Source organism: Drosophila sechellia, chromosome 2L, assembly GCF_004382195.2.
Source record: "Drosophila sechellia strain sech25 chromosome 2L, ASM438219v1, whole genome shotgun sequence".
NCBI lineage: Eukaryota > Metazoa > Arthropoda > Insecta > Diptera > Drosophilidae > Drosophila > Drosophila sechellia.
The window spans coordinates 2,120,986-2,145,170 of record NC_045949.1 but is presented as its reverse complement, the minus strand read 5'-3'; the positions used below and the strand labels follow the sequence as shown (position 1 = coordinate 2,145,170).

Here is a 24,185-nt window from a genome sequence, read left to right as displayed (position 1 = left end):
GTGAAGGGCGTGGGCGGGGTCGTCCGGCTGGTCGCCGTTTATGGGCATTTGACTTGAAATGTCAACGTTAACGCTGCTCGTTGCTCGGGGAGAAACTGGTTAGCCAACTGAGGCGACTGGAGACCCCAAAGCGGATGCAGTGCAACTGAGCGCATCTTCAGGCCCACCGACCGACCAATCGACCGACCAAGCAACCTGACGAGGAACCCCAGCCCCGCCCCCCTTCCAAAGAGATTTTCCGTCGCAGCCGAACGGAAATGTTTCAACAATTTATAATTAAAGATTGCCAACTCGTTTCCATGAAGATCCAAGATTTATGGGATCGAAAACACCTATCAGCTAGCACCTCCAAACATTTTGTTTTACAATAGAGCGCTTTTCCCAGGCGCGTGGCGCTTATTTCATTTTCGGCCAGGGGGTCGTATACATAATTATTTCAAATGCTTGAGCATTATCGCACACTGATTAGAGTTCCCGGTATTGTCTTATCTATGTTTTTGTGCGCAAAGCTCGCCAATAGTCGCAATTGACAGGTAATGGGTATGGCATGCTCGATCATTTCAAGATTCCAGTCACAAAAGGTGTGTATGTTATCTAGTGAGAGAACGATCCCCTGGCTTTTCGGCGCCCATGCCTCTGGTATCAGCATGAATCGTTTGTTTAAACTTTATCTTCTATTGATTAACAACTAAATCGAGCGCCCCACGCGAATTCGACGCCGCCCACAGACAGCGGTTGCCTATTGAGTTGTTTCGTAGTAAACTTGGTGGGTTTTAAATTATTTAAATGATTACCTCTGCGAGCTGTTGCTTCTTTCGTTGCCAAGGAAGTGGATGGGATCTGTAAATGTTTACGCGCCTAATGATTTGTTTGTGGTCTTTGCACACACTCCTACTTCTCAGAGTATAATAACATAATCGAGATTATTATGGCAATTGTGGGGAATCTGGGAATTTTTAAAATTACGAACATAAAATACGTATGTTAAGTGAGATTATTGTGAAATTATTCCTGAATTGGAATTGGAATTTGTGGCGCATCCAAGACTCTCAAGTTCTGATATAAGATTGTTTATAAATATTGATATATAATGAGTAGCAGAGGGCTGTCTTTCAATCGTTAAAACTGTAACTCAAATAAGACTGGCATCGAAGCTTCACTGTACCTCAAAAAATAGCTCCGATATAAGATATAAATCTTGGGCGCTAAAACGGACACGGATCAAAGCGCGACTTCCTTAAAAAATTATCTTATTTTCGTATTCTTCGCCAGTTCTTTTTGAATTGTGTTTGCTGTATGTCGCTCCGCTCTCTTCGCTTCTCTTTCTCTTACGCTTCTCTCTGCGCCTGCGCTGACTTGTTCATGTTCGCCGCCTGTTCGAATCGAATCGGCAGTCAAAAAGAAACTGCCGTGCTGGGCGGACGTGTTGAAGAGTCGCTCCTGAAAGCAACTAGACATTCTGCTGTAAATGGCAAACTAATATGTTTTAAATTGATTAATTCACAATTAATAGAATTTAATTCGTGCGCGGCGTTGAGGAAATAAACGGTTCTTCTTAGCTCGGTGTGTGTTTACATTGCCCGGTGTGTGTGGATGTGCGCGAAACGGAAATAAGAAATAAACAAGAGCGACAGCAACAACGCCAACAACAACAACAGCAACATCAGCGAGAGCAAAGCAACGCAACAAGAAGTGCAAGCAAAAGTGAAAAGGAAGACGAAAGAGGAAATGCCAAAGTACAACAACAAATACAACAAATACACGAACAAAACGCCAGAGTGCAAGTGCATCGCGTGAGTGTCTTACAGTGTGCGTGTGCGTTTGTGTGCCCGCGTCTGCCTGTGTGTGCGTGCTGCTGATGCGGCGGCGGAAGTAAAAACGCTTGACTTCGCCTTCATCTTATTTATTTGCTCCGCTTTGCGGCTGGCATTCGTCGCAGAACGAAGCGAAAACAAAAACAAAAACAGAGAGCCAGGATTAGCCCCAAAAGCACACAACCACCGCCCACTCGGCGCCCCCCACCAAAAGGAAACAGCAACACAAACAACAATGGCAACTTGGCGCGACGCCCTCTTCGTCATCAGCAGATAACAACAAGAACAACATCGAATTAACAGAAACAAAACCAAAAACAAAAACAAAACAAGAAAGCGAAGCAAAAGCTAAAGCATTCTGGGATCTGGACATATCCGCTTCCGCGTTACTTCTGTCGCTAAAAAGCTCAAGAATCGAATCCGAGACCAACGCAGACGAAATCACTCACTCACCTTACAGTACGTAACCACAGTGCACAGTGGAGCAAACAGGTGAGAATTTTGATAATTTGTATACTTTTTGTTGAAAACTGTTAAATTAATCATTGTCGAAATAGTAGCAGAAAGGAGTGTCAAAAATAAAAACATTTTTTCTCAATGTGCAAGCACAATGGTTTTTACAATATCTGGAGTTCTTTTATATTCGTAATCGTGCAAAAGCAGAAAGACATTAAAGAATTATGTACGTTTAATCGGTGTTAACAGACATTACCCTTGTATCACTCCATTCCATTGTCGTCGTTGCTTTTTTTACGAATTGGTTAAAACACCATCTTTTGGTACATGTATTTCCCTTCCATTGTCGTCGTTGCTTTTTTTACGAATTGGTTAAAACACCATCTTTTGGTACATGTATTTCCCATAACTACGTCACAATGGTCATGGAAACAGAAAAGTTTCTTGTCTGAGCAGCTGATAAATAATTGCTCCACCTTAATCTGGCTTTGGTTATCTGCTGCATATGACTTCCCCACTTCGCTCCACCCGACGTCTTACAATGTCTGAGTTTTGGTCTCTGGTTGAGGTCAACAATTTGTCGGATCTACACGTGTAAACAGATAACTTGGGCTATATTTGGTTCGCAGTACACACATATGAGATGGATGAAGACTCGGCAACAAAGGTTTATCTAAGGTTTTAGCTGATTTATTTGCCTGTTCAGAGGATCTGATTGTGGCGTTTTCATTGGGGCTTGTTTAAATATTAAGAGTTACAATTTTATGGGGATCTTGGGAGTGGTTTTATAGTTTAATTATTGTTTTGTTATCTGATTGTTGCGCATAATTTGTTGTATGTTCTTCTTGTTTCCAAATATGATTAGATATTTCTTACAGTCGAGTTGGATTGTGATTAATTATTACCTGTGCTTGAGAACCATATGCAAATAGCTCAGTCTGGTAACAATATGATATGATAGTAATTTCTCTTCCCAAGCCTACTGTCTTGACTCGCATTGTATGCACGGTACGCTCCACCGATTCGCTAACATTCTACAATACGAACAAGATCGATTCACTTGGAAAATAGCCTCTTCTATTTTCACATTCCACTCCACATTACGGTACCTGGGCGCTTTTCGTAATGCCCGTTGCATCATATTGGCCAGTCCCGAGTTTTCCGCCTCGAAAATGATGGAAACGGTAATTATCGGAGTGCATATCGGTGTGCTATGCGCTATATGCTATATGCTATAGAACCAGGCTTTCGGAATGGTTCTTTCGGTTCGGTTCACGAGTCTCTTGTTGCATGCACTTTTCTATGGAAGTGAAACAAAAGCGGAGCGTTGAGCTCCAATTAGGGTGACTCCGGCGACTCTGGCAAGCGTCAGCGAAATCTTATCGCAGGGGCGCTATGGCGAAAAGAAATACCCACACTGTCATAAAAGCATATGTACATACTTATGCGCATATATGTAGTATATGTATGTAGTATGTACATAAAAAAAAGTAAAACAGCCAGCGGAATTGTGTTTATTTATTTGCCTTTGCCGACCAACGACGTCGAACAAATCAGCCAAACAGTTCCTGCTTCTGCCGCAGCTATGAGCTATACATATATGCATGTATATGTATGTGATTTCAGGGGGTGGTAGTGGGGGGTGCGAACTAGACACACACCTGATCGTGCGCCACCTCCGTTATTTTATTTTTTTGACGAGAGCAGAATTCTGGCCAATAAATTTCATTATGTATAAAAAAAACACATGCACTGTTTGGTTCAGCCAAATAGCTCTCAAGAAAAGAAATGCTTTATTGGTGGGGAACATTTCAAGAGTATTAACGTATTTCTGCAGCTAGTCACTTTAAAAATCTTTAAATTTTTTTAATATCTTATCGGTAAACACATATTATAAATAAAACGTAAACAATAATAAATAATTTTATAACGCAATGTCACTAAATTAATCTGTACCTATTTACCTGCGTATGATTGTGCGCACGGATGTATTAAGATTTGTTTCTCAAAAATAAACAGTTTCTCTCTTCAATTAGCGGGAAACGAAATAAAACTTGTAGAAGCTGCGATTTCGCTTGGCGGTTTTCCTTTCCTGGTTCCCCTAGAGACTTGGCCTGGTGACCAGCCGGCGGCAGAAAAGCGGCAAAAGCAGCGTAAATACAATAAATTAAATTCACTTCCGCATTGCTCCCAACAAAAAGAAACAACGTAATGGGGAATGTGTGAATGTGTGCGGTTGTGTGTGTGTGTGTGTGTGGGGCGAAAGACAAACGACGTAAGAGAAAGAGCGCGGCAAGTGCACGGAAGAGAGCGATCGCATGAAAAGAGGAAGATGGAGGAGCAGAGCAAACAGGTATAAAAACTGTTGATCGTTGGAAGAAAGAGTGGTGGGGAACAGAGGGAGTAAAGCAAGAAAACATCGACCTATTCCCTCGCACACACACACACACACAGTCGGCCAGCAACTGACTCACTCGCACTCACACGTGCGAATCACAACCAACCCGTACAACAACATCAAATCAACAACAACTTGGGGCGGCAAAATAATGAAGGGAAGAGCAAGAAAACGCCAAGCAGCAGCAAAAACAACAACAAAAAACGCCTTAAAGCGGCTCAGATATTAACACAAAATGCCGAGACAGCAAAAATGCATGGCTGTGTGTGTCTTTCTTTATTCCAGACTGTAAGAAAACGACATGACAAGTTCTTCAGAAAAACCAACTATTAGCGAATTAAACCAGAAACAAATATACAATTTCGGGATTATCGCTGTTGTTTTTTATTATGTAAATACTGCTCAGCTTATGTGGAGTACTTTCATGTACAAATAACAAATAATAAAGATATGGTAACCACAAGCCTTAATTAATCATATTAGGGTCACTAAGGGTTAAGGTCTCGGAGAACGTCGCCGAAACTAACACAATGATAAATCCATGTATGGCTGGTCTTGTCTTTCCTTTCTGTTGGCTTTCGTTGTTAGGGGCGAATGCTTTAGCATTCTTCTTCTTGCTACATTGCTTCCTTTTCTTCTATTTCGCTTGCGTTTGTTGGTGTAACTTGCATGCGGAAGCTTGCATTCAATACGAATCGCACACATTTACATACAAAGATGCATTAAAACATATGAACATATGTATGTTGTTGATAGCGCTCAGCAGATGTTGCTATTGTTGTTGGACGCTGTTTTTGTGCATTTGCATTTAAAAAGCGGCGAACGAACCACTTGTGCGTACTATATATCCCATTGTAACCCATTTTATAGTGCAACGAAATCACACTAACCTGAATTTGCCATAAATGCAGCCAGCTTCCATTACGTCTCGTCTCAAATTCGCAAAAGAAATAAAGAAAGTAGTGCAAAAAGCAGGCGAGAAAAGCAGCAGCAACAGCAACACTCCAATCAACGATCGTGCGAATTTGCCATTAAAAGCGGTAAAATATAAACACAACACTTCCCTCTCCTTCACACAGCGTCAGTCTGTCTCTTTTCCTTGGCTACAGTGGGCAAGTTTCAGGAATTTCTTTTAGAAGTTGCTTTTAAGGATGTGGTCAGTGGGAAAACCTATAGTTGTCGCTCAGAAAAAAACAATGAGCTCATGCCTGGAATAAGGCCAGCATTCAGGAAATGAATCATGATGTTTTCCAGAGAAATTACAAGTTAATTTTGTAGTTAAATAATGCAAAGATATACATTAAAATAGTAATTGCATCATTTAAAATTGTTTGAAAATATGTGAAGATAAAAATGACTCGTTCTTTGAATACACTTAAAAGTATAAAGTTCAATTTAAAGTGATGATATTTGACTAAATGTTAATTTATATCCGCATATTTTCGATGCAAAATACTTAAGTCTTCGCTGGTAGATCTCCACCCAACGGGCGACCCATTCATCTTGCACTTCTGACAAGTTACCGCAATCTTTTCTCACGATCATCATTTCCCCATGTTTCCCAATTTCTGCCCGCACCGAAATCCGACTAAAACCTAGTACACTAATACTCGTATTACTCCACTAGTACGATGGTGCTGTCTCTGTCGCCCTGGCCTCCACCCGTCTCTTTCGCTGTCTGAGTAACCTGTTGTGTGAATTATGTTACGAACGTAACGTGTTTCAAAATATAGGAAGTCTTGCTTGAGTTATAATACTCCGCTCAACTCGACTTTGGTGCTTTAACGGTGACTTGCTATTATCTAACTACACTGAGCGGGAGAGGAAGAGAAAAAAGATGGGGTGGAAGAGGGAGAGGGAGAAAGAAGCGAACGAAGCAACAAACAGAAAAAGCCAAAACACACAAACAACACAAATATTCGCCGCATTTTCTGCAGTTTGTGGCACATTTTCCTTTTGGCACACATACGGAAAAGGGGAAGGGGCACCCAAAGGGGGTAGTGGGGGCGCTGGAGTGGGTGGCTAAGGGGGGGAGGGGGGGGGCAAAAGTACATCAAGCAAGAAGTGGAGTAATGTTGTGGAAAGTCGCTTTTAAGTCGTCGTCTGTCGATGCAACACAATTAGGTAATTTTCCTTCTTTCTTCTTATTGAACTCCCATGGGTGGAGTAAGGGGGGGTAGTGGAAACCCCCTGCCCCCACACAGGGGGGAGTTGCGTGGTGGATAACGTAACAGTTTTGGGTGCACCTAGCCTAAGCTGATGGCGTAACGCCAAAAAGGAAGTATCCGTAACGCTTGTCTATCGCAAGATAAAACCCAGAGACGACGAAGCAACAAGGAACCCTCGAGCTGCACGAAAGAGCCGGGCTACCAGGGGGTTCCAGAGTTACACACCGAAGTTTTATGGCCTGGTAACAAGAGATACTTGAAGCGACCCTTAGTACGTCACACTCACCGACGATTGTCCATTACAGTCTTTATCTAATTCAAAGGGTAACTGTAACTGTACGGAACTGATAAATTAAGTATGGGAACACTGAGAAAAATTAAGATACAAATTGGATTTAAGAAAATGTAGAAAAAAATGAAACTCCGTTTGAAAAAACCCAAGTTATTTATCTTCAATTTACAATAAATGCACGCTTATCCAAATGAGCAATTAGAATATTTTTGTGGCATTGCGATTATCTGGATTATGCCTCAAATGAAGAGCATAGCATGTATTGCCTCAAAGAAGAAAGTGTTACCTGCAGGAAATCGAACCCGTACCATCACCTTTAACCTACCTGTTGGACCTACAACAATGAGCTGAGCTGAAAGCGGAACAGGTTCGCAACTTGGTGGGTGGTCCCTGGCAATAATTGTCACTCTCGAGACCCTAACTGTGCGACCCTCTCAGCCTCTCACGACCCCCGGCAAACAGACCATCCCAGCTCTCGTCTCGATATGATTCCGACCTAAATCGACCCCTCGACTTGACCCGGGGAAACAGAACGCACAATGGAGTTTTGGCATTTGGCACTTCAAGGAAATCGCATTCAAAGGGCGGAAGAAGGAAGAGGAGAGGCACAGGGGGCGGTTCGAAGCAGCAGGCCCTCCACTGAGAACAATGCAGCTGGTGAGGAGCCTCATTCTCATTCCCACTCCCATTCCCATTCTCGTCGTCCTCCGGATTGCCTACTTCAAAACTCAGCGGGCAGCGATGAGGAAATTTAGCTAGTTATTGTGCCACACTTGCAATGAATTGTGCACGAGAAGCGCACAAAAGGAGTTTGTTTTTCGAAAGCGATTTTAATTTGGGATAGATTTCTACCATTTTGGTATAGTATCATGGTCTATTGATTCCCTATTTGTAACTGTTTGCTTTCATTACATTTTCTTTTTAAATCGAAATCGAATTTTGGCAAATCTTTCATAAATCAATTTGATTTCGGAGCCGATAGCACAGATAACGCTGCCCGAAATTCCTTTTTTTTTGGAACCCACTAGTTGGTAAACATTGCATTGGTAGTACTAATATGTATGTGCCAACAGGTGTGCGTTTGCGTATAATCAGTTTGCGCTGACTGATAAGAAAAGTGGAAAGCAGCTCGGAACCAAAGTCATGTGGGTGGTAAGGGGCGGTCGAAAAGGAAGGAATCCAAGGGGGCGGGGATTCCAAAATGTGTTTTCGATACAGTGAGTGGTCGTTGTTGGGAAGTGGGGGGGATTTGGGGAACCGGAAATGACGCCAGTACAAGAATTTACGCTTTTGCTATACGATGGAGTGGGTGGCTCTCGTTTTGTTTCGTTTTTTTTTGTCTTAATTGATACAGTAATCAGTCGCAATCCATGTCACATTTACCATTACCCTTTCTTTTGCTATTATTTATTTATTTTTATTACACTTCTACACACGGGAAAGAAAAGAAGCAGCAAAACAAAAGTATTTAGTTTTTATTTTTGGCTTTTTTGTTGCTTTCTGTTTTGTTTAATCATATCGCACAGTATTCACAAGTGTTATTATAATGATTGCAGTTGTTGTTGGGCCGAGAATATTGGGCTGTTCAATTATTTACACCTTGATACGCAGAGATACGAGTTTTGAGATTATTTTATGGCTCCTTTGGCCGCGCAGCACTTTAAAATGCGTTCACGCAATGGTGGAGCCGCGGAATATAAATAGGGTTTGATTCCAAGGTCGAAAGGGGTAAAGTGGGACATTTTCAAACCGACGAATCACTTGCAATTTTTGATTATATTATATATCTTTTAAAAAGTTTACTAACTAATGGTGTTATTTCTTCTGTTTATTTGCAGGTAATTAAAATATTCTATACATAATCTGCTTGTGATAGTTGGTCACGCCAAACTTGTAAGTCTCCTACCAGTATAACATTAGTATTGAGATTGAGATATAATTTATAGGTACTCAATAGATCTCTCAGCGTAAACAAGTTGTTTTACTCTGGAAAGAGTTCATCTGAGAACTTACTTTACACAAAGTCCACTTGGCAGTTCTCTTTTCCGTGCTCAAGGAAGTCAGTTGTCTCTGCTCAAGTGGCAAGGAATCCTCTTCCTACGCCTGAACTCCTCCAGCAGCACCTAAGCCCAAATTGTTTTATTAATACTGGAATTACAGTTGAGAAATTTTCAAGCGAACGCCGCCCTGTCTGCGGACCAAGTGTCAAATGAAACGACTGCCTCGAAAATACCCTCGGGCCAGATGAGATGAACCCACAAATGAGTGGATGGTATGGGATGGTATGTGACGGGATGAGATGAGATGCGGTGGGTTGGGGTGTGGTCCGAGTCAAGCAGGAGATTATATTATAATTTTCCAAGTAAGGCAAACACGAATTACAACAAACAACAAAATTGACACGAACAGCACGTAGCGCAATGATGTTGAAGGAGCTGGAAACAGAAACGGAGATTCTGGCTTGGATTCCCGGGCCGCAGATGGGGTACTCTGCTTGCTCCTCTATTGTCGCCAAATTCGTAATTAGCAGCAGCTTAAATGAGTTCTTGGCCGCCGGCAATGCGCAGCAAACTCAAGAGATCCCCAGATCTTAGAGGGCTCCGTCTATTACAATTGTTAGTTCTTGGATTGCCGGATTCTGGGTATTCCTCTTGTTGTCTCGTGCGCCGAGTGCCGAGTGCTGTGTCGGTGGTACTTTTTATCTCATTAGGTCGGTTTGCCACGTTTTAGTGGCTACTTAAGAGCAACTTGCGGCATAGCCAGCAATTGTTTATTATTATTGTGTCCACACTCACTCCCGTGCCATTGTCCGTGCTTATCAAGCTCCAAGCTCTTGCCTCTCGTCCCCATGCATACATACCATGGTACGTACATATATGTGCGCTCATATAATTATCATCGTTATTATGGACTGCGGCGAAAGCAATCTCTGGAGAAGCCTTTTCAAAATGCGCGCTCGCCTGCTAATCAGCTCTCTTAGAACGGCTAGAAGCAAAAAGCCAAACTATCCAAGTGCAGTCGGGAAATTCCGCCTGGAAACCGAAGTCAAATTAGTTGTAGCACTTGAGGAAATGCTTCTAGACCCGCCACCTTCCAAATGCCTTGAATGCAACTGATTGATTGGATACTACTCGTTTCCTTGATTAAAACTCAATGGGTTCGGGTGTTGGAGAGCTTTACATCTTTTAGACAGTAAATATATTATTATCATACGGATTTCATTTTCCTGCGAAAAGCAGGAAATTGTTCCTTTTGCAACACTGCTCTTCAATTGATAATTGTTCTGGAGTATTGGCTTCACTGTCTTATCTGCAGTCCGGTTCCGTTTCTAACCGTTTTTATGATGTTTGTGAAGCTCTTTTCTTAATCAATAATTCGTGTGCCGCCCTTTTCCGAAGCCCCCACCTCCGCCCTAATCGTTTAGAGATATGGCCAGTTTCCTGAACACGCTATAGAGCATTAGCTCGTGTATTACACATCATCAGCGATTACATGCTTTCGATTCCCACAATCGAACTGTCGGAGGAAGTGAGCGATGGCCATGATGATGATGATGATGATGGTATTCCTCCTGCCTGCTCACTGGACTTGGCGTCTTCCTGCCTCCGTAGCTAGTCTACAACCTGTAGACTATAGACATATGGTATTAACTTACGCGCACTTATTCTTCATACGATCGCTGATTTTTTGCATTTCCCTGTTCCCTGCGTCTTGGAACCAGATTGTGACTGTGATTATAGACAAGCGTCAGCGTCAGCGTCTCTCTGTTTCTGTTTTCTGTAGCTCGAACATCCGCTTCCGCATTTATTAAGTGTCTTTCCACGACGACGCTTAAAACGTTCCCCACCAGCCAGCTCGGTTAAGTTCAGTTCGGTTCGGTTGAGTTCAGTTCGTTTAGAACGTTTTTACAATTCAGGTTTGGCGGGCTAGCTCTGGGCTTTGTTTTTTCTTCGCTATTTTTTCTGCTCGTTCTCCTCTGTAATTAAGATGCGAAGCGCGATCGTCAAAGTTCTTTGGCTCCGAGTGCGGGGTAGCAGGCGGAGGAAGGGGAGGAAGCGGCTTCGCCATGCATGCCTAGATGCTAGCTATGTATGTGCTTGATTACTAGTGCAAATACTAACTACCGGTTTAGATGCCCGGCCAGATTGTGTGCACAAAAAAAAAGAAGAAATGGACGGGCGATCGAGTCAGCTAGCGATCACTTATTGCACACAGAAAAATTGGGTTTAAGATCGGAACTGTGATCGTGGACGCGGAAGAAAGATTGTTGAAGATCTAAGCTCATTTAAGTACGTTCTTTTTTGGAATGATTTGAATTTATTAATACTTGTAGAGTAAAAGGGTATACCAAATTCGATTAATGGTATCAAGTTTCTGTTTTGACCCAATATATATTCTGAATTAGGATCACTCGTTGTACATATCATCCACCACCAATACACATATATTTAAATAGAACTCATCTTTTCAATTAAGAGATACATTACATTAAAATTTTGATTACAGTTAAATTTTTTTGGGGACGTGATTGATTTTATATAGCCTTTTCTTATTAAGAAAGTGACGCATAGAACTTAGTTTGGGCTCGAGGAATGTCGTAGGCTATCCAGAGCACTTCGAACATATAATTTCCCTCCGGAAAGGGCAATATTTTGGTTACCATATTATTTATACTATGATATGGCATCTTATCGAGGACGATATCATGCTAAAATGAATATAATATGAATAGTTACTTAATAATCTTCGGGTATACCTACGTCATAGGGACACGGGTGGTTCATGTTGGAATACTCTTTGTAAAAATTGTAAAAATAAAGAGCAACCGGATTGGATTTTGGCGATTGTAGGAATCTGCACGCGTCAAAAGTAATATTGTAGAGAAAAGGTTTATAGCCATTCAAACGTTGATAGAGACCAAAATGCACCTGATTTGAAGAATGGTAATTTAGTTTAATAGCTTAATATATGTAAAATGGCATAATACATTACCTTAACTTTGGTTATAGGTAACTGTAGGAGGTTTACTTTAATGGAAACATATTTGTAAGATCGGTTCACAGATTTCAGAAAACAATAATCAATTAAGGCAAAGTCCTTATCCAGAGACTCGCACTGTAGATTAGTAAATTCTAATAGGGAATATACCTAAAAGTAGCTTATTAAAGATGGTTTTTCAGTAATATCAATTTGTTACCTCTGTGAAATAAAATATAGAAATTATCAGAAAAGCGACGAACAAATTCAGCTTGATTGCCATTATATTCTTTTGGTGTTTATATTAAACTGGCTAATAAAATTGAACAACACTTTAAATTTCATGCCGCAATAGCTCGATTTTATAAATATAGCTCTTAAATCCACGATCAAACCGAAAATAGGCAGCAAAAGTTCTGGGGGAAAAAAGTTCTGGTGGTGGTTAAAATATTTATGTATCAATTAAAACGTTCCCAATTAGTTCGATTAAAAACCATCAATTAAAATAGATAATACTATTCAAAATCGGTTTGGTATTATCGAGAAAAATAGCGTCATTAAAAATGGTTTTTTTAAAATCTGTGTTGGTGGTTATGTTTTAATTATGCAGCACAAATATTTTGAAAAGGGCTTATGAATTTCATCTCAGTGTAGGTGGCTTAGCTAGGTGGGTTTTCGCTGGACCACTATCCAATTGCCCACAGGAAGCTGGAAGATCAGGCCGATCAATAGTCAAACGACCGGAGCAGGAAGTCGCTAAAAGTCTTTCTTCGATGGGAAGTCAGTCGCGAGCAATAAAAAGTGAAGGGGAGTCCGAACGACTGAAGTCGAGCCAAGTCAGATTGCTCTATGTATCTATGGGTTATCTTATCTGCGGAGGGGGCATATTTGTTATGAACTTACTGAAACTCAAGCAAATCGTAAACATTTCATAATACATATAAACATTATGGTGGAAGTGTGCGACAACGGATAGCGGAACATGTTGTATCTTTTATGTGTTCTGTCTATTTCTGTTGGTCTTTATCAGAGCAGCGACACCCAAGACAACAAGTAATCCTAGTTAACAGATATATATCGCCATGTGAAGCGCCAAAGGCCTCCGCAGCAGGTGTGCGCCGAGGACGGGATCTGGAACTGGAATTAAAATTGGAACTCAACGGCGACTGGGGATCTTATCAGCTTGATGGACAAGGTTCCTTTAGTGTTCGTTCTTAAGTCGAAGAGACCCCAGAAGATTGTGTTGATGGGTGGCTTGTGGGTGTTTCAGTGATGCTCTTCGAAAATGAAATGAAATGGTTATCCAACCACCTAATTACAAAGTTTTCTTAGTTCTCTACATTGTCCTTCGTTGCTCCATGGTAACTCAACTCGATAGTATGTGCTGTTCCTCAAACACGGAAGCTACTCATGTCAACCAACTCAATTGAACCCGTACTGACCCCGACCCTCAGCCAAAGAGACGCACATGAGATGTCCACTGCCCCTCGTTGGCATCCCCGCCAGCTTGGGGCAAACATAAAATTCCTGCTGCAGGCAGCAGTCCAACAATGATGATGATGATGTTGATGAGTGCCTTATTAAGTTAGGATGGTGGGCAGGAACAGCATTGAAGAGGGTGGGAGCGGCGGAGAAGATTGATGCAAGTGCGAGAAAATCGCAAAGAGTTGAAACAAAAACGCAGATGCGACTAATTGAATGTAATGGGCACAAATGATGCGGTTGATGCGGTCTAGGTCTATGAGTATCCAGCTCCTCACCAGCAAACACGCTGTATACACTGGAAAAAATTCACTATTGTCTGGAGAATTCGTGGTTGCTATGTGAATCCAGTGAATCTAAAGAACTTGCTTTTATTCCCCCAGTGCATCTAAAACAACCCATCATCAACCCCTTCTGAGAGCAAAAACAAGAATGATTCTGAACTCTTGTCTGGGCGTTTGATGAACTCATCCATCGTATGGAAATGAAATATCTGACTGGAGATCTCCAGCGTCTTTCGCTGCTTTTTATTCCTAGTAGTTAGCTACCGATTCGATCATAAGCATTATGATAATGATCGTAATGATGATGCTGTGCTTTTGCGCCCTTTGTTTTCCGATTGTTCCAATGCTCTTTATGAAGTCGGATATCTCCCTAGTCATGAGAATGATCAGCATAGCGGAGAGGTGTGTGTTGTTTGTGCTGCGGTTCGAGTTTGCATATTTATAAGAAATCCAAAGAGGTTATCGAACGTTTGATATCATTAGGCAGTCCATCTCTCTGCCCCTTCGAAGACCCGACGAGCACATAAAGATGAACAATGAGGCAGCAGAAAGAGTTCCACAAAAAAGAGGTAGAAAAAGGAAAAAAAACAACGACTTGAAGCCGAGGTTTGAGCTACATTAGAACAAACACGTCACGTAACGTAACGCCTCCAGCAGCTGTAGATCTCGCCATCTCGCTTTTATTTTTCTACACCTCTCTTTCGCCGATCGAGCAAAACAGAAGAGCCGGAGGTAAAGCTGTAGAAGACTTTAATGTTGGCCAGATCTTGTCGCCTGATCAAAAGAGAAAACTACAGTGGTAAGAACTATTCAGATCTTAAGGTTTCAAAAGTGCGACAGTCGATGGTTTATATTTCCTATAGGACCATCGACAAGTTCAGCAGGTCTTGCTTTCTAGAGATCACTGTATTCTAATGACCTAAGAAAGCTTTGGGTGAAAGAATGCCTGTGGCTCTCCTTTCTTTCTTCATTTACAGCTACCGCAAGGCTTTAGGCCTGGCTCGACTTGAGATCGGGCTTTAGCACATTACCAAAAAATGCGTAACGATGATTGATTTGCCTGAGCTTGAGCTTTGAGCCTCCCTTGTTGTTTGAGGGCTCGCTCAAAAGGTGACCGAAAAATAACAATAAAACAAAAGAAAAGCGCCTGCGGCTCTCCTCCAAGCTGAGCACACAAACCGACGATCTAGACAGAAAATGAACCACAGACATTTGGCTTTATTTCCCCCTGCGTCTTCGCACACTTTTTCTATATGTTTTTTCGCCGTTTTGTGTTGCGAAGAAGAACCCGGAATTGGCGTTTTTTATTTATATTTTTTCTTGCTTTTTTTGTACCAATATACCAATACAGCCAAGCGAGGGCAAACACAAATAGCAAACGCGATACGCTCACGCGCTTGTTATGCACGCTCAGCAGCGTCTAAAAGCGTTGGTAAGGGGGGTCATTGTGGGGAATTCGGGGGCTAAGGTAAATCAAGAGTTACGAGCGTTGTTGCTGTTTCTTAAATATACGGCGACGAGTGTTGAGCGCCGAGCAGTTATAAAAGCAAAGCAGGTCGTTGACTTAGCTATTTCGAGTTTTGAATATCTTTATTATGCTTATTAATTGAGTATTTGATATGAGCGGACACAGCCACACAGACACACAAATGGCAATATCCGAACACGAAATACACGTGCAGAAAGTAAACACATCTATAGGAACCACATGAACTCGAACCCCCCAAGTAAACCTACTCCATTACTCATAGCTTATTAATTGTAAATGTGACACTTTTAAGGTTTAATTGATTAGCTAGTCACCTCTGGAAGTAACTGTTGATCTTCTCTTTTCGATGTGAAATACAAACCCTAGAGAATTTACAATGCAATATTTTCAAAGAAACCATAATATTTCTATCGACCTTAATATCAAAGCCCTTTATTGGCTAAGTGAATCGAAAGGTTACCTTACATCTGGTCGTCAAAAGAACATCCTATACCTACCTCGATCGATATGAATCGAACTGAGAACGAGAACCCCAAGAAAACTCATTGAATTACACACAATTTGCGGACTAGGGTCAAATCCCTTGGCTTTAGGGGTTGATTTAGGGCCAGAACGAAAACACCAGCCGAACAGAAAAGACGAGATAAACAAAACCGATGCTGCACTTGAGCCCGCTCAAGAAAGACCTCATAAAAGAGATCAAATGTCAACGACAGCAGCACCACCACTATATGAGCACCACCATCGGCACCACATGCCTCGTCATTCTTCCTTTCAGTTACTTCATTCCATTCTGTGGTAGGCTTCAAGGAGATCCGTAGCCGGGTTTCCAAGAAGTCCTACAAGATGTAAAGCAAAGTGCAGATCAGGTAGGGGAAGGACGGACGCATTTCCTCATTGCTGCTCCTCTACCTGATCGGCACACTGAGAGAAATGTGTTCAGGAAGAGCTCCTAATTAAATGAAAATGGCAGCGACATTTATTTAACCTTACTTGAAAAGTTTGTCAGTGTACGAAAGGAGACAGCATCCCTCTGACTCTCTCTTTCGCGCACCTTCCCTTCGATCGAACGCTGAGCCGTTAATCTTAATGCGCCATGGCTGCTGTCGCTTCTGTCTCTCTTCGGGTTCCTTTTCCCCGACATTTCTGGCTATCAGATTTTCTTATTTTCCCATCGTTCTTACTGCGCAGCACTTGATGCACCCAGTGTGTGCCGGGCAGAGGGGGGCGGGGAGGCGTGGCGGGGGTCCAGTGAGAAGAGGATGCGCCTGCGGAAATTACTCATTAAGGTTCAACTCCTGCCCGGGCACTCGGGTGATTCACTTGGCAAGCTGGAATTCCAGCTGCGTCTAGGAGTGCCGTGCCGATCAGAAATGCCATTTGAGTGTCGTCTTTAGGGGCTAAGCGATAGGGAAGCACTGGCGGCGTTGTATTATAAGTTATATGCGAGCTGGATGCCACTTTTTAGTTTATAATATTAGATTTATCTGAGCTGTTTTCATTCGCGACACGTCACGGAAAAATATATCTAAAATGGTTTAAAGGCTGCTTCCCACAATGAAATTATTCAAGAATTCGGTATAAGATTTCGTACAGAAGGTAGTGATAATAGTGCAAAAATCCAAGCTGGTATGAGCGTTTAACGTATCTTATCTGATTGCTGTCCCACATAATCCTTTCCATTCTCTTCTATAGGAACACTTAGCTCCTCGACTTCCTTATCCGCCTTTCAGATCTCTCATGTCCCATTTTCTAGCATTTCCGATCCCACGATCCCACACACGAAAACCCCTCCTCCTTGTAAATCTTTCATCTTCGCCAAAAACGGAAACATTGGCAATACTCGTAGAAAGAGCTCATGGAATTCTTTAACCCATTTGCTTTTTTTTGGTTTTCCAGCTTTCCTTCCACTCCCCCGGGCATTTATTTCTTTCTTTTTCTAAACTGATCGTTTTATAATTTTCGTTTGTAATTTCCGTTGAAACCGGTTCCAGATCGCTCGCATACCTTACCTCTGATTTTGAACTACCTGTGTGCCTGACTTGTTTTCGAGTTGTGCCAGAGAGGGAGAGGTGACCGAATGCTGCTCTTTTCGGATTCTTCTCTGCCGCGCCTCCTGTGTCGAGATTTAGAAATATTCTTTATACTCTTATTGCGTGCGTGCGAAGACGTCATGCACTGAGAGAAATCTGGCTTATTTGGTATATTGGATCCTCTGGCCTTGTAGCTCTGTGGCCAATGCCCCACGGTGGGCGCCAAATCTTATGATCGTGCTCCTGTAATGCATGGTCCACATCAGCTGTCTTACATTTTTCGCAGTGAACTTCCCCAACTCTGCCTCTTCCTGGGTCTGCTGCCCTGCCTTCCTTTTCTGTTTTTTTTTTTTTTTTTTTATGTTTCGGTTGCTGGCTGATGAGCATTCATTTGTCATTTTACTACGTGCCACCGACTCCAACTTTTAGCCGAATGTTTATTTATTTTGTGTTGCTGTTGCTGGTGCTGCGGAACATGTGTGCACTAGAATATATGATTTTATTTTAGTGAAAACTCAACCATGTGTTGTGGCAACCGAAATAACACGTAGGATCGTTCCTGTGTGAGTGTGGTGTGTGCCTGTATGTGGAGTGTGCACAATCAGCGGCGGGGCATCAGCATTTACCTCTAGGTCTCTACAAAAACAAATAGATCGGATCGGTTGTGGATCGGATAGACCCCCTCTAAGCCCTCTACTTGCACTATAAAATATTCAAGGCGATTATTATCATCCTCATTATCATCGTCATCAACCTCCGCCCCTCCTTTCCCCATCGCCGCCACAAATATTTCTGGTTCTGCCCTCCCTTTCTGGCGCTCTCGACAGCGCTCACTTGTTGAAAGCGCTTCCCGGAGAATGAGGAAGTTTCTTTCGGGAGAGCGAGGCAGTCGGATCCGAGTCGGTGAGGAGAGATGCGAGATAAATCTGAACATGTGTGCAGCGAAAACGTCTGGTCCGACTATAAGTGGGAATGGGTACAGCAGAGGACGAGGATCTAGCATCAACGACCGAGGTCCTATCAATATTTACAACAAATAAACTCGTGAAGATACAATAACTTTTTAAAATATCCAAAATATCCTACGCCATTGTTTTGGTGTTTGTATCTAGATAGGGTCCATCGTGTTTAGGTGACACCTACACCTTCTCTCCAAGCTCCCCAACACTTCATCATCATTTCGATCCACCGACTGAGACTCGCTGCTCTCCTTACCCACTGGCGGATTTATTAGTTGCTCCATCGCAGCAGCGTCTTTCTCCAACACGGCTTGCTCCCATCTCACTCCCTCTTCTCCGGCTGCTGCTTTTGGAAACGGGTTTGCTGCTTGGAATGTGCACTTCCGTTTGCTGCTGCAGCGAGATACGAGAGTGGGCAATGGGCACGACTTTCAAGTTTCGAGAGACGTTCGACTCGGCCGCTCCCCCCCGTTTGCCCCTCGCCGGGTGCCATCAATACATTCGCTTATGTTGAAATCTTTACAGCAAATGATCACCGCCATGTGTGTATACGTCTTTCGGTTTTTGTGTGTCTGCGATTGGTTTGTACACATCCGGAACGGCAGTGTACCGCCGCCCATGCACACCCATACACCCGAAGACATCACACATTTTTGGTGCAAATTACCATATTGAGAAATTTACAATTAAAAAGCTGCCGTCCATAGGCTTTGTCGACTTAGAAATGCTCTAAGAGTTCAGCTAAAATACCTTACACTTCTCAAGATTTATTTTTATTCTTTGGCAACCTATAATATTGCTTTTAAAATATCACCAGGAAGTGAAATTGAAACCAAGGTTGTGGAAATTTTCGTTATGTACGAATTTCTTTTGTTCAGGTGCGAATTGTCAACTTTTATTACCTTAAGTATCCGGATATGAAAGCGGAAGCACATAAATGGGATGTAAGGTTGCGCCCCACAGTGGGCGCCAATTGCTGGGCTTACTCATAAGGTATGCAATAAACAGCGAACATTTAGATCAATTTTTAGGTCAACAATACAATGTTTTTTTTTTTCTGTGTAGCGCATTCCCCAGTTCGTTGTGGTTGAACATTTTTTTTGGAACGATCTTCTCTCGCTCTTGCTCTTCCCCTCTCGCCTGCCTGCGCCTCGGTCGCTGCGGGGGTGTGCTGCTGCCGCTGCCGCCGAAGATGCCCGCTGAGCGGTGATATCGAGGAGGAAGAGAAGAGGAAGAAGTCCGGTCCAGACCTCTGCCTCTGCCGCTGCTTCTGCCGCTGCCTGATCCTCTGCTGCGCCGCCCCGGCCTCTGCCGCTGCCAGTGAGTCACGCTCTGCGCTCTCTGAGATCGAGATCCCGCCGCCAGTTTGCGCCAAGTAGTGTTCGGATGCGCTTGCCCGCTATATGCCGTATATCGCTGTACCATCACGCTCACACGCACAAATAGATCGTTCGGTCGCGTTTCTGTTGTTTTTGTTGTTCTTGCGTCGGCATCGGAGAGATATATTATTTGTTTATTTCATCCTCGTCCATCGGCTGCCCCGCGACGATTATGAAGAAATCTGATTTGGTTGGAATGCGAATGTCTGTCTGAGTGTCGCTCTCCCGCTCGCTCCCGCTGACGGATCGAATCGGACCGGATCGTATCGGATCGGTATGTGTGGCGTCTGGGAGCGGGATACACTGGCTACCCACACTCCTCTGCTCCCCGTCCCCGACTAGGTGATGTGTCCGCTTAGATATTTCTCTGGCGGAAGTGTGTCGACGAGTGATCAACAACATCCATTGGCCACATCCTTTTGCGTTGGAGATTACTCAGTAGTGAACTTTGAACCACCAGAGGAACCGTGTGTTTGGCATCCGTGCCAGAATCCGTGGTAGTTTTCCATATCTGCTTTACCCAGAATTTAAAATAAACAAAAAAGTTTCGCCCTAAATGATTCAAATGGCGCTGTGAAGAAATGTACGTGTTGGGTTATGGCGCCTTAAAAATGAATAAACGGGTTTTAATACACATTCACAAGGATCAAATAGCTAAACATCAAAAAAAAGTTTAAACAATAACTAAATGTAGTGTTTCAAATGGATGTGATTCACGATAGCCAAAATTTACATGGATTACGCACAATATAGCCTCAAATAAAGATAAACAATTTTGTAGTCTCCAGAATATAACATCCAATTAATCACATTAATATTTTAATCGCGTGCTCTAAAAAGATTCCTTCTACATATATAATTGTATATATAATGCCTACTTATGCCACTTAACTGATGTCAAATATTTTTTCTTGTTAATTTGTAGATAACGCCGCTTAAAAGCAATTCCAGTGGCTTCCACTAACCCACTGATACGGATCCGCTGACCAGGACATTTCCTTACACACTGTGGCTGCATGTCCAAAATGAAAATGCTCCCAGTACAGTTATCATTGAACTCGCTGAATCCCGGCATCTGGAGCGATGTGCTGTGGCGCTGTCCCCCGGCGCCGTCCAGCCAGCTGGCGGAGCTTAAGACACAACTGCCCCCATCCCTGCCTTCCGATCCGCGCCTCTGGAGCCGCGAGGATGTGCTTGTCTTCCTGCGGTTCTGCGTTCGCGAATTCGATCTCCCCAAACTCGACTTTGATCTCTTCCAAATGAACGGCAAAGCGCTGTGCTTGCTGACACGAGCGGACTTCGGTCACCGGTGTCCTGGGGCAGGAGATGTGCTCCACAATGTGCTGCAGATGTTGATCATAGAGTCCCACATGATGCAGTGGCACCTGCCCAACAGTCCAGTGACGCCCACCAGTCGTTATCCCCTGTCGCCGCACAGCCATCCGCCCACGCCCACGTGGCCACCGCTGAATGCTCCTCCCGAGAACAGTCCCTTCCACAGTTCTGCTCACGGTCTGGCAGGCCACCATTTTATGGCGCCGAACTCGGTTACGCTGAGTCCTCCGCCCTCAGTGGATTCCCAGGCGAGTAGTCCCCCCCAGGCACCTTACCAAAATGCAGGTGCCACTGGAGCAGCACCAGGATCAGCAGGAGGACCAGCACCAGCTGCAGGAGGTGCCACAAACACCAGCAATCCCACGTCGTCGAGTGCCAGCAGCACCGGCAGCAATGGCTCCCAGCCGAACATTATGCCCATGAAGGGTATTAGCAGTGCCAGCAGTAATCACTCTGATTCCGAGGAGGAGTACTCTGAGACCAGTGGTGGAGTGAGCAAGATGCCACCAGCACCACTGTCCTACAGCACGGCCAGTCCGCCAGGAACACCCATACTGAAAGATATTAAGCCGAATTGGACGCAACAGCTCACGAATAGTTTCGTGAACTCGTGGTCCCAGCAGCAGCAACAGCAGCAGCAGCAACAGGCTGCTGCAGTGGCCGCAGTAGCTGCTCAGGCACAGCAACACCAGTTGCAGCAGCAGCAGCAACAGCAGCAACAACAAATGCCCCAGAAGCTGACCCTGGATAATACTGCTGGTCCAGTTGTGACCCCTGCTGGAGGATCCATCTCCGCACCCACCACGCCCAGTTATATGTACAAAGCAAAGAGGGAGTTCTTCCCCGAGAATTCTGAGCCCAATACAAGTAAGTTGTTAAGTGCTGCCACCTAAACGAGGACTAACCTCTATTCTTATGTGTTTATTGTAGATGGCCGCCTGCTGTGGGACTTCTTGCAACAGCTGCTGAACGATCGCAACCAGAAGTACAGCGATCTGATAGCCTGGAAGTGCCGCGATACGGGAGTCTTCAAGATCGTCGACCCCGCCGGACTGGCAAAGTTGTGGGGCATCCAGAAGAACCACCTGTCCATGAACTACGACAAGATGTCGCGTGCCCTGCGTTATTACTACAGGGTAAACATACTGCGCAAAGTGCAGGGCGAGCGACATTGCTATCAGTTTCTGCGCAATCCCACGGAACTGAAGAACATCAAGAATATATCGCTCTTGCGTCAATCGACACCGGCGAATGGCAATGGCGGCAGTCCATCAATGCCACAGGGCAGCAGTCAGGCACCTGGAAGTCCTGCTGGCCAGAACTGGAATACCCAGCAGCAGCAGCAGTCCCAGCAGCAACAACAATCACCACAGAGACCCGCTTCGCGGAATGGTCCCATGAGCCTGCCCGCCGTTGCAGCGGTAGCAGCAGCGGCTGCTGCGGCCTATGGTCCACCACCCACATCGCCGCTTTTCATGCACGCCATTAATGGAGCCTTCCACTACCTTTCGGCGGCGGCAGCTGGTCCGCCACCCAATTCCCCTGCCCTCAACACACCATCCGCTATTGGAGGACCCGACAAGTTCCAGTTCCATCCCCTCAAGCTGGAGAATGGCTCGGGATCGGGTTCGGAAAGCGCTGGCGAGGATCTGAAGCCCACGGACCTCAGTGTGAGCAGCAAGAGCACTGCTACCAGCAACGAGGACTGTTATCCGTAAGTGGATTGCAATCATCGCAATTTAAAATCATAAAGCTAATCAAGCGTTCGCCCTGCAGACTCATTCGCAACGCTGACGGCCTGACGACCATCAAGTTAATACGATACAACGAACACCAGGTAGCCGCTTCGCCAGCGGGGCAGTCCCCCAAGCACGATGACCAGCAGGCAGGCGCCTCCAATGCCAGCAGCTCACCCAGGCCTATGGATCAGGCCAGTGAACAGGCACAGCCAGTGCCGATGGAAAGCGATTGCAATGGCGGCGAGTCGGAGGACTCCTTCCGACACATGCAGCAGTAGGAGGAGAAGTGTCCTGAGACAATCACCGCACTACTTCCATCTTCCACTCCCTCCTGAACACACACAACATTACCTGAGCTAAATAATGTGGGACCAGCACAACAAGCGCACAGACACATAGACAGACACTCTGCTGGATAAAATTCTGGATGCCTTTCGGTTAGGATGGGTCGCTTAGAATTTGCAATCGAAACGGAAAACTCATTATTGAAGAATGTGTAGCAATTTCATTTCGAAATTTAAGAGAAATTAAGAAAACCACCTTGTATTTCTTTCATGCACGAAACTTGATATTCAATATTCAATTTCTTGATCAAAGGTTCTTCTAATCATTGCTACTTTATAATATCTTTTCGGATGTCAAACGACCTGTCCGACTTTCTGTACATAGAAATCACATCTGCATAAGCCAACACACAATCATACATACATGGTACATTTATTTTATACATCATGCGTATTTATTAAGCTAAGCTAAGCAAGAGCAGAGTGCATGTAATTTCGTTGTTGTAAGTAGATTTCTTGAGCCGGCGCAGCGCAGCCTTCGATTATGTGCCAATTTCTACATTTATCAAACAAAAACAAAAACAAAAATATGCCTAACCATAATCAATCGTATAAGTAATGAGTAGCGAATAAGGAGTAGAAATTAGCCAGTAGCTTAGACCGTAAGTGTTGCCACCTTTGAGCTTTACAAATGTTGCCTCAACAATGGTTTCAAATTTATGAAAACGAAAAAAAAGAACAAAAAACCAACAAACATTGTTAAAATCTAAAGAATGAAAGTGAAGGAAATATGAAATTTGAATTGTTGTCGAAATTGTTAATTAATATACAAATCAGCATAGAAAGAGTTTTTGTATACAACAAGACAAATTGATTTCTTGTGATAACAACAGAATTATCTTTGATTAACATTGGCTGAATGCTAACGCAACCAGAGCAGCTCCAAAAAGCCAACCTGCAACAGTTTGGCGATCCTTCGTGCGAGGATGGGGCTGCTCTCGCTTCAAGATCAGCCTGGAAAAAGAGCTTTCAAAATTCAATTTCAATTGAGCCCCTAGCCCTAGATACACTGCAACAAGAAACACGGATAGAAAAA

General features: G+C 43.7%; 1 protein-coding gene across 1 annotated transcript; it reads left to right on the top strand.

Annotated features, from left to right (window-relative positions):
- Window positions 1-1,398: 1,398 nt before the first annotated feature.
- Window positions 1,399-24,167, top strand: LOC6620617 (ets DNA-binding protein pokkuri). The gene is made up of 4 exons (XM_002044785.2): window positions 1,399-2,306; window positions 20,657-21,933; window positions 21,997-22,780; window positions 22,843-24,167. Exons 2-4 carry the CDS (start codon window positions 20,748-20,750, stop codon window positions 23,081-23,083), a joined length of 2,211 nt encoding a protein of 736 aa, XP_002044821.1. The 5' UTR covers window positions 1,399-2,306; window positions 20,657-20,747; the 3' UTR covers window positions 23,084-24,167.
- Window positions 24,168-24,185: the final 18 nt, after the last annotated feature.

Coding starts and splice junctions, on each gene's coding strand:
- LOC6620617 (XM_002044785.2), top strand. CDS start 20,748: ATGTCCAAAATGAAAATGCTCCCAGTACAGTTATCATTGAACTCGCTG. Junction 21,934..21,996: donor GAATTCTGAGCCCAATACAA/GTAAGTTGTTAA, acceptor TGTTTATTGTAG/ATGGCCGCCTGCTGTGGGAC. Junction 22,781..22,842: donor AGCAACGAGGACTGTTATCC/GTAAGTGGATTG, acceptor TTCGCCCTGCAG/ACTCATTCGCAACGCTGACG.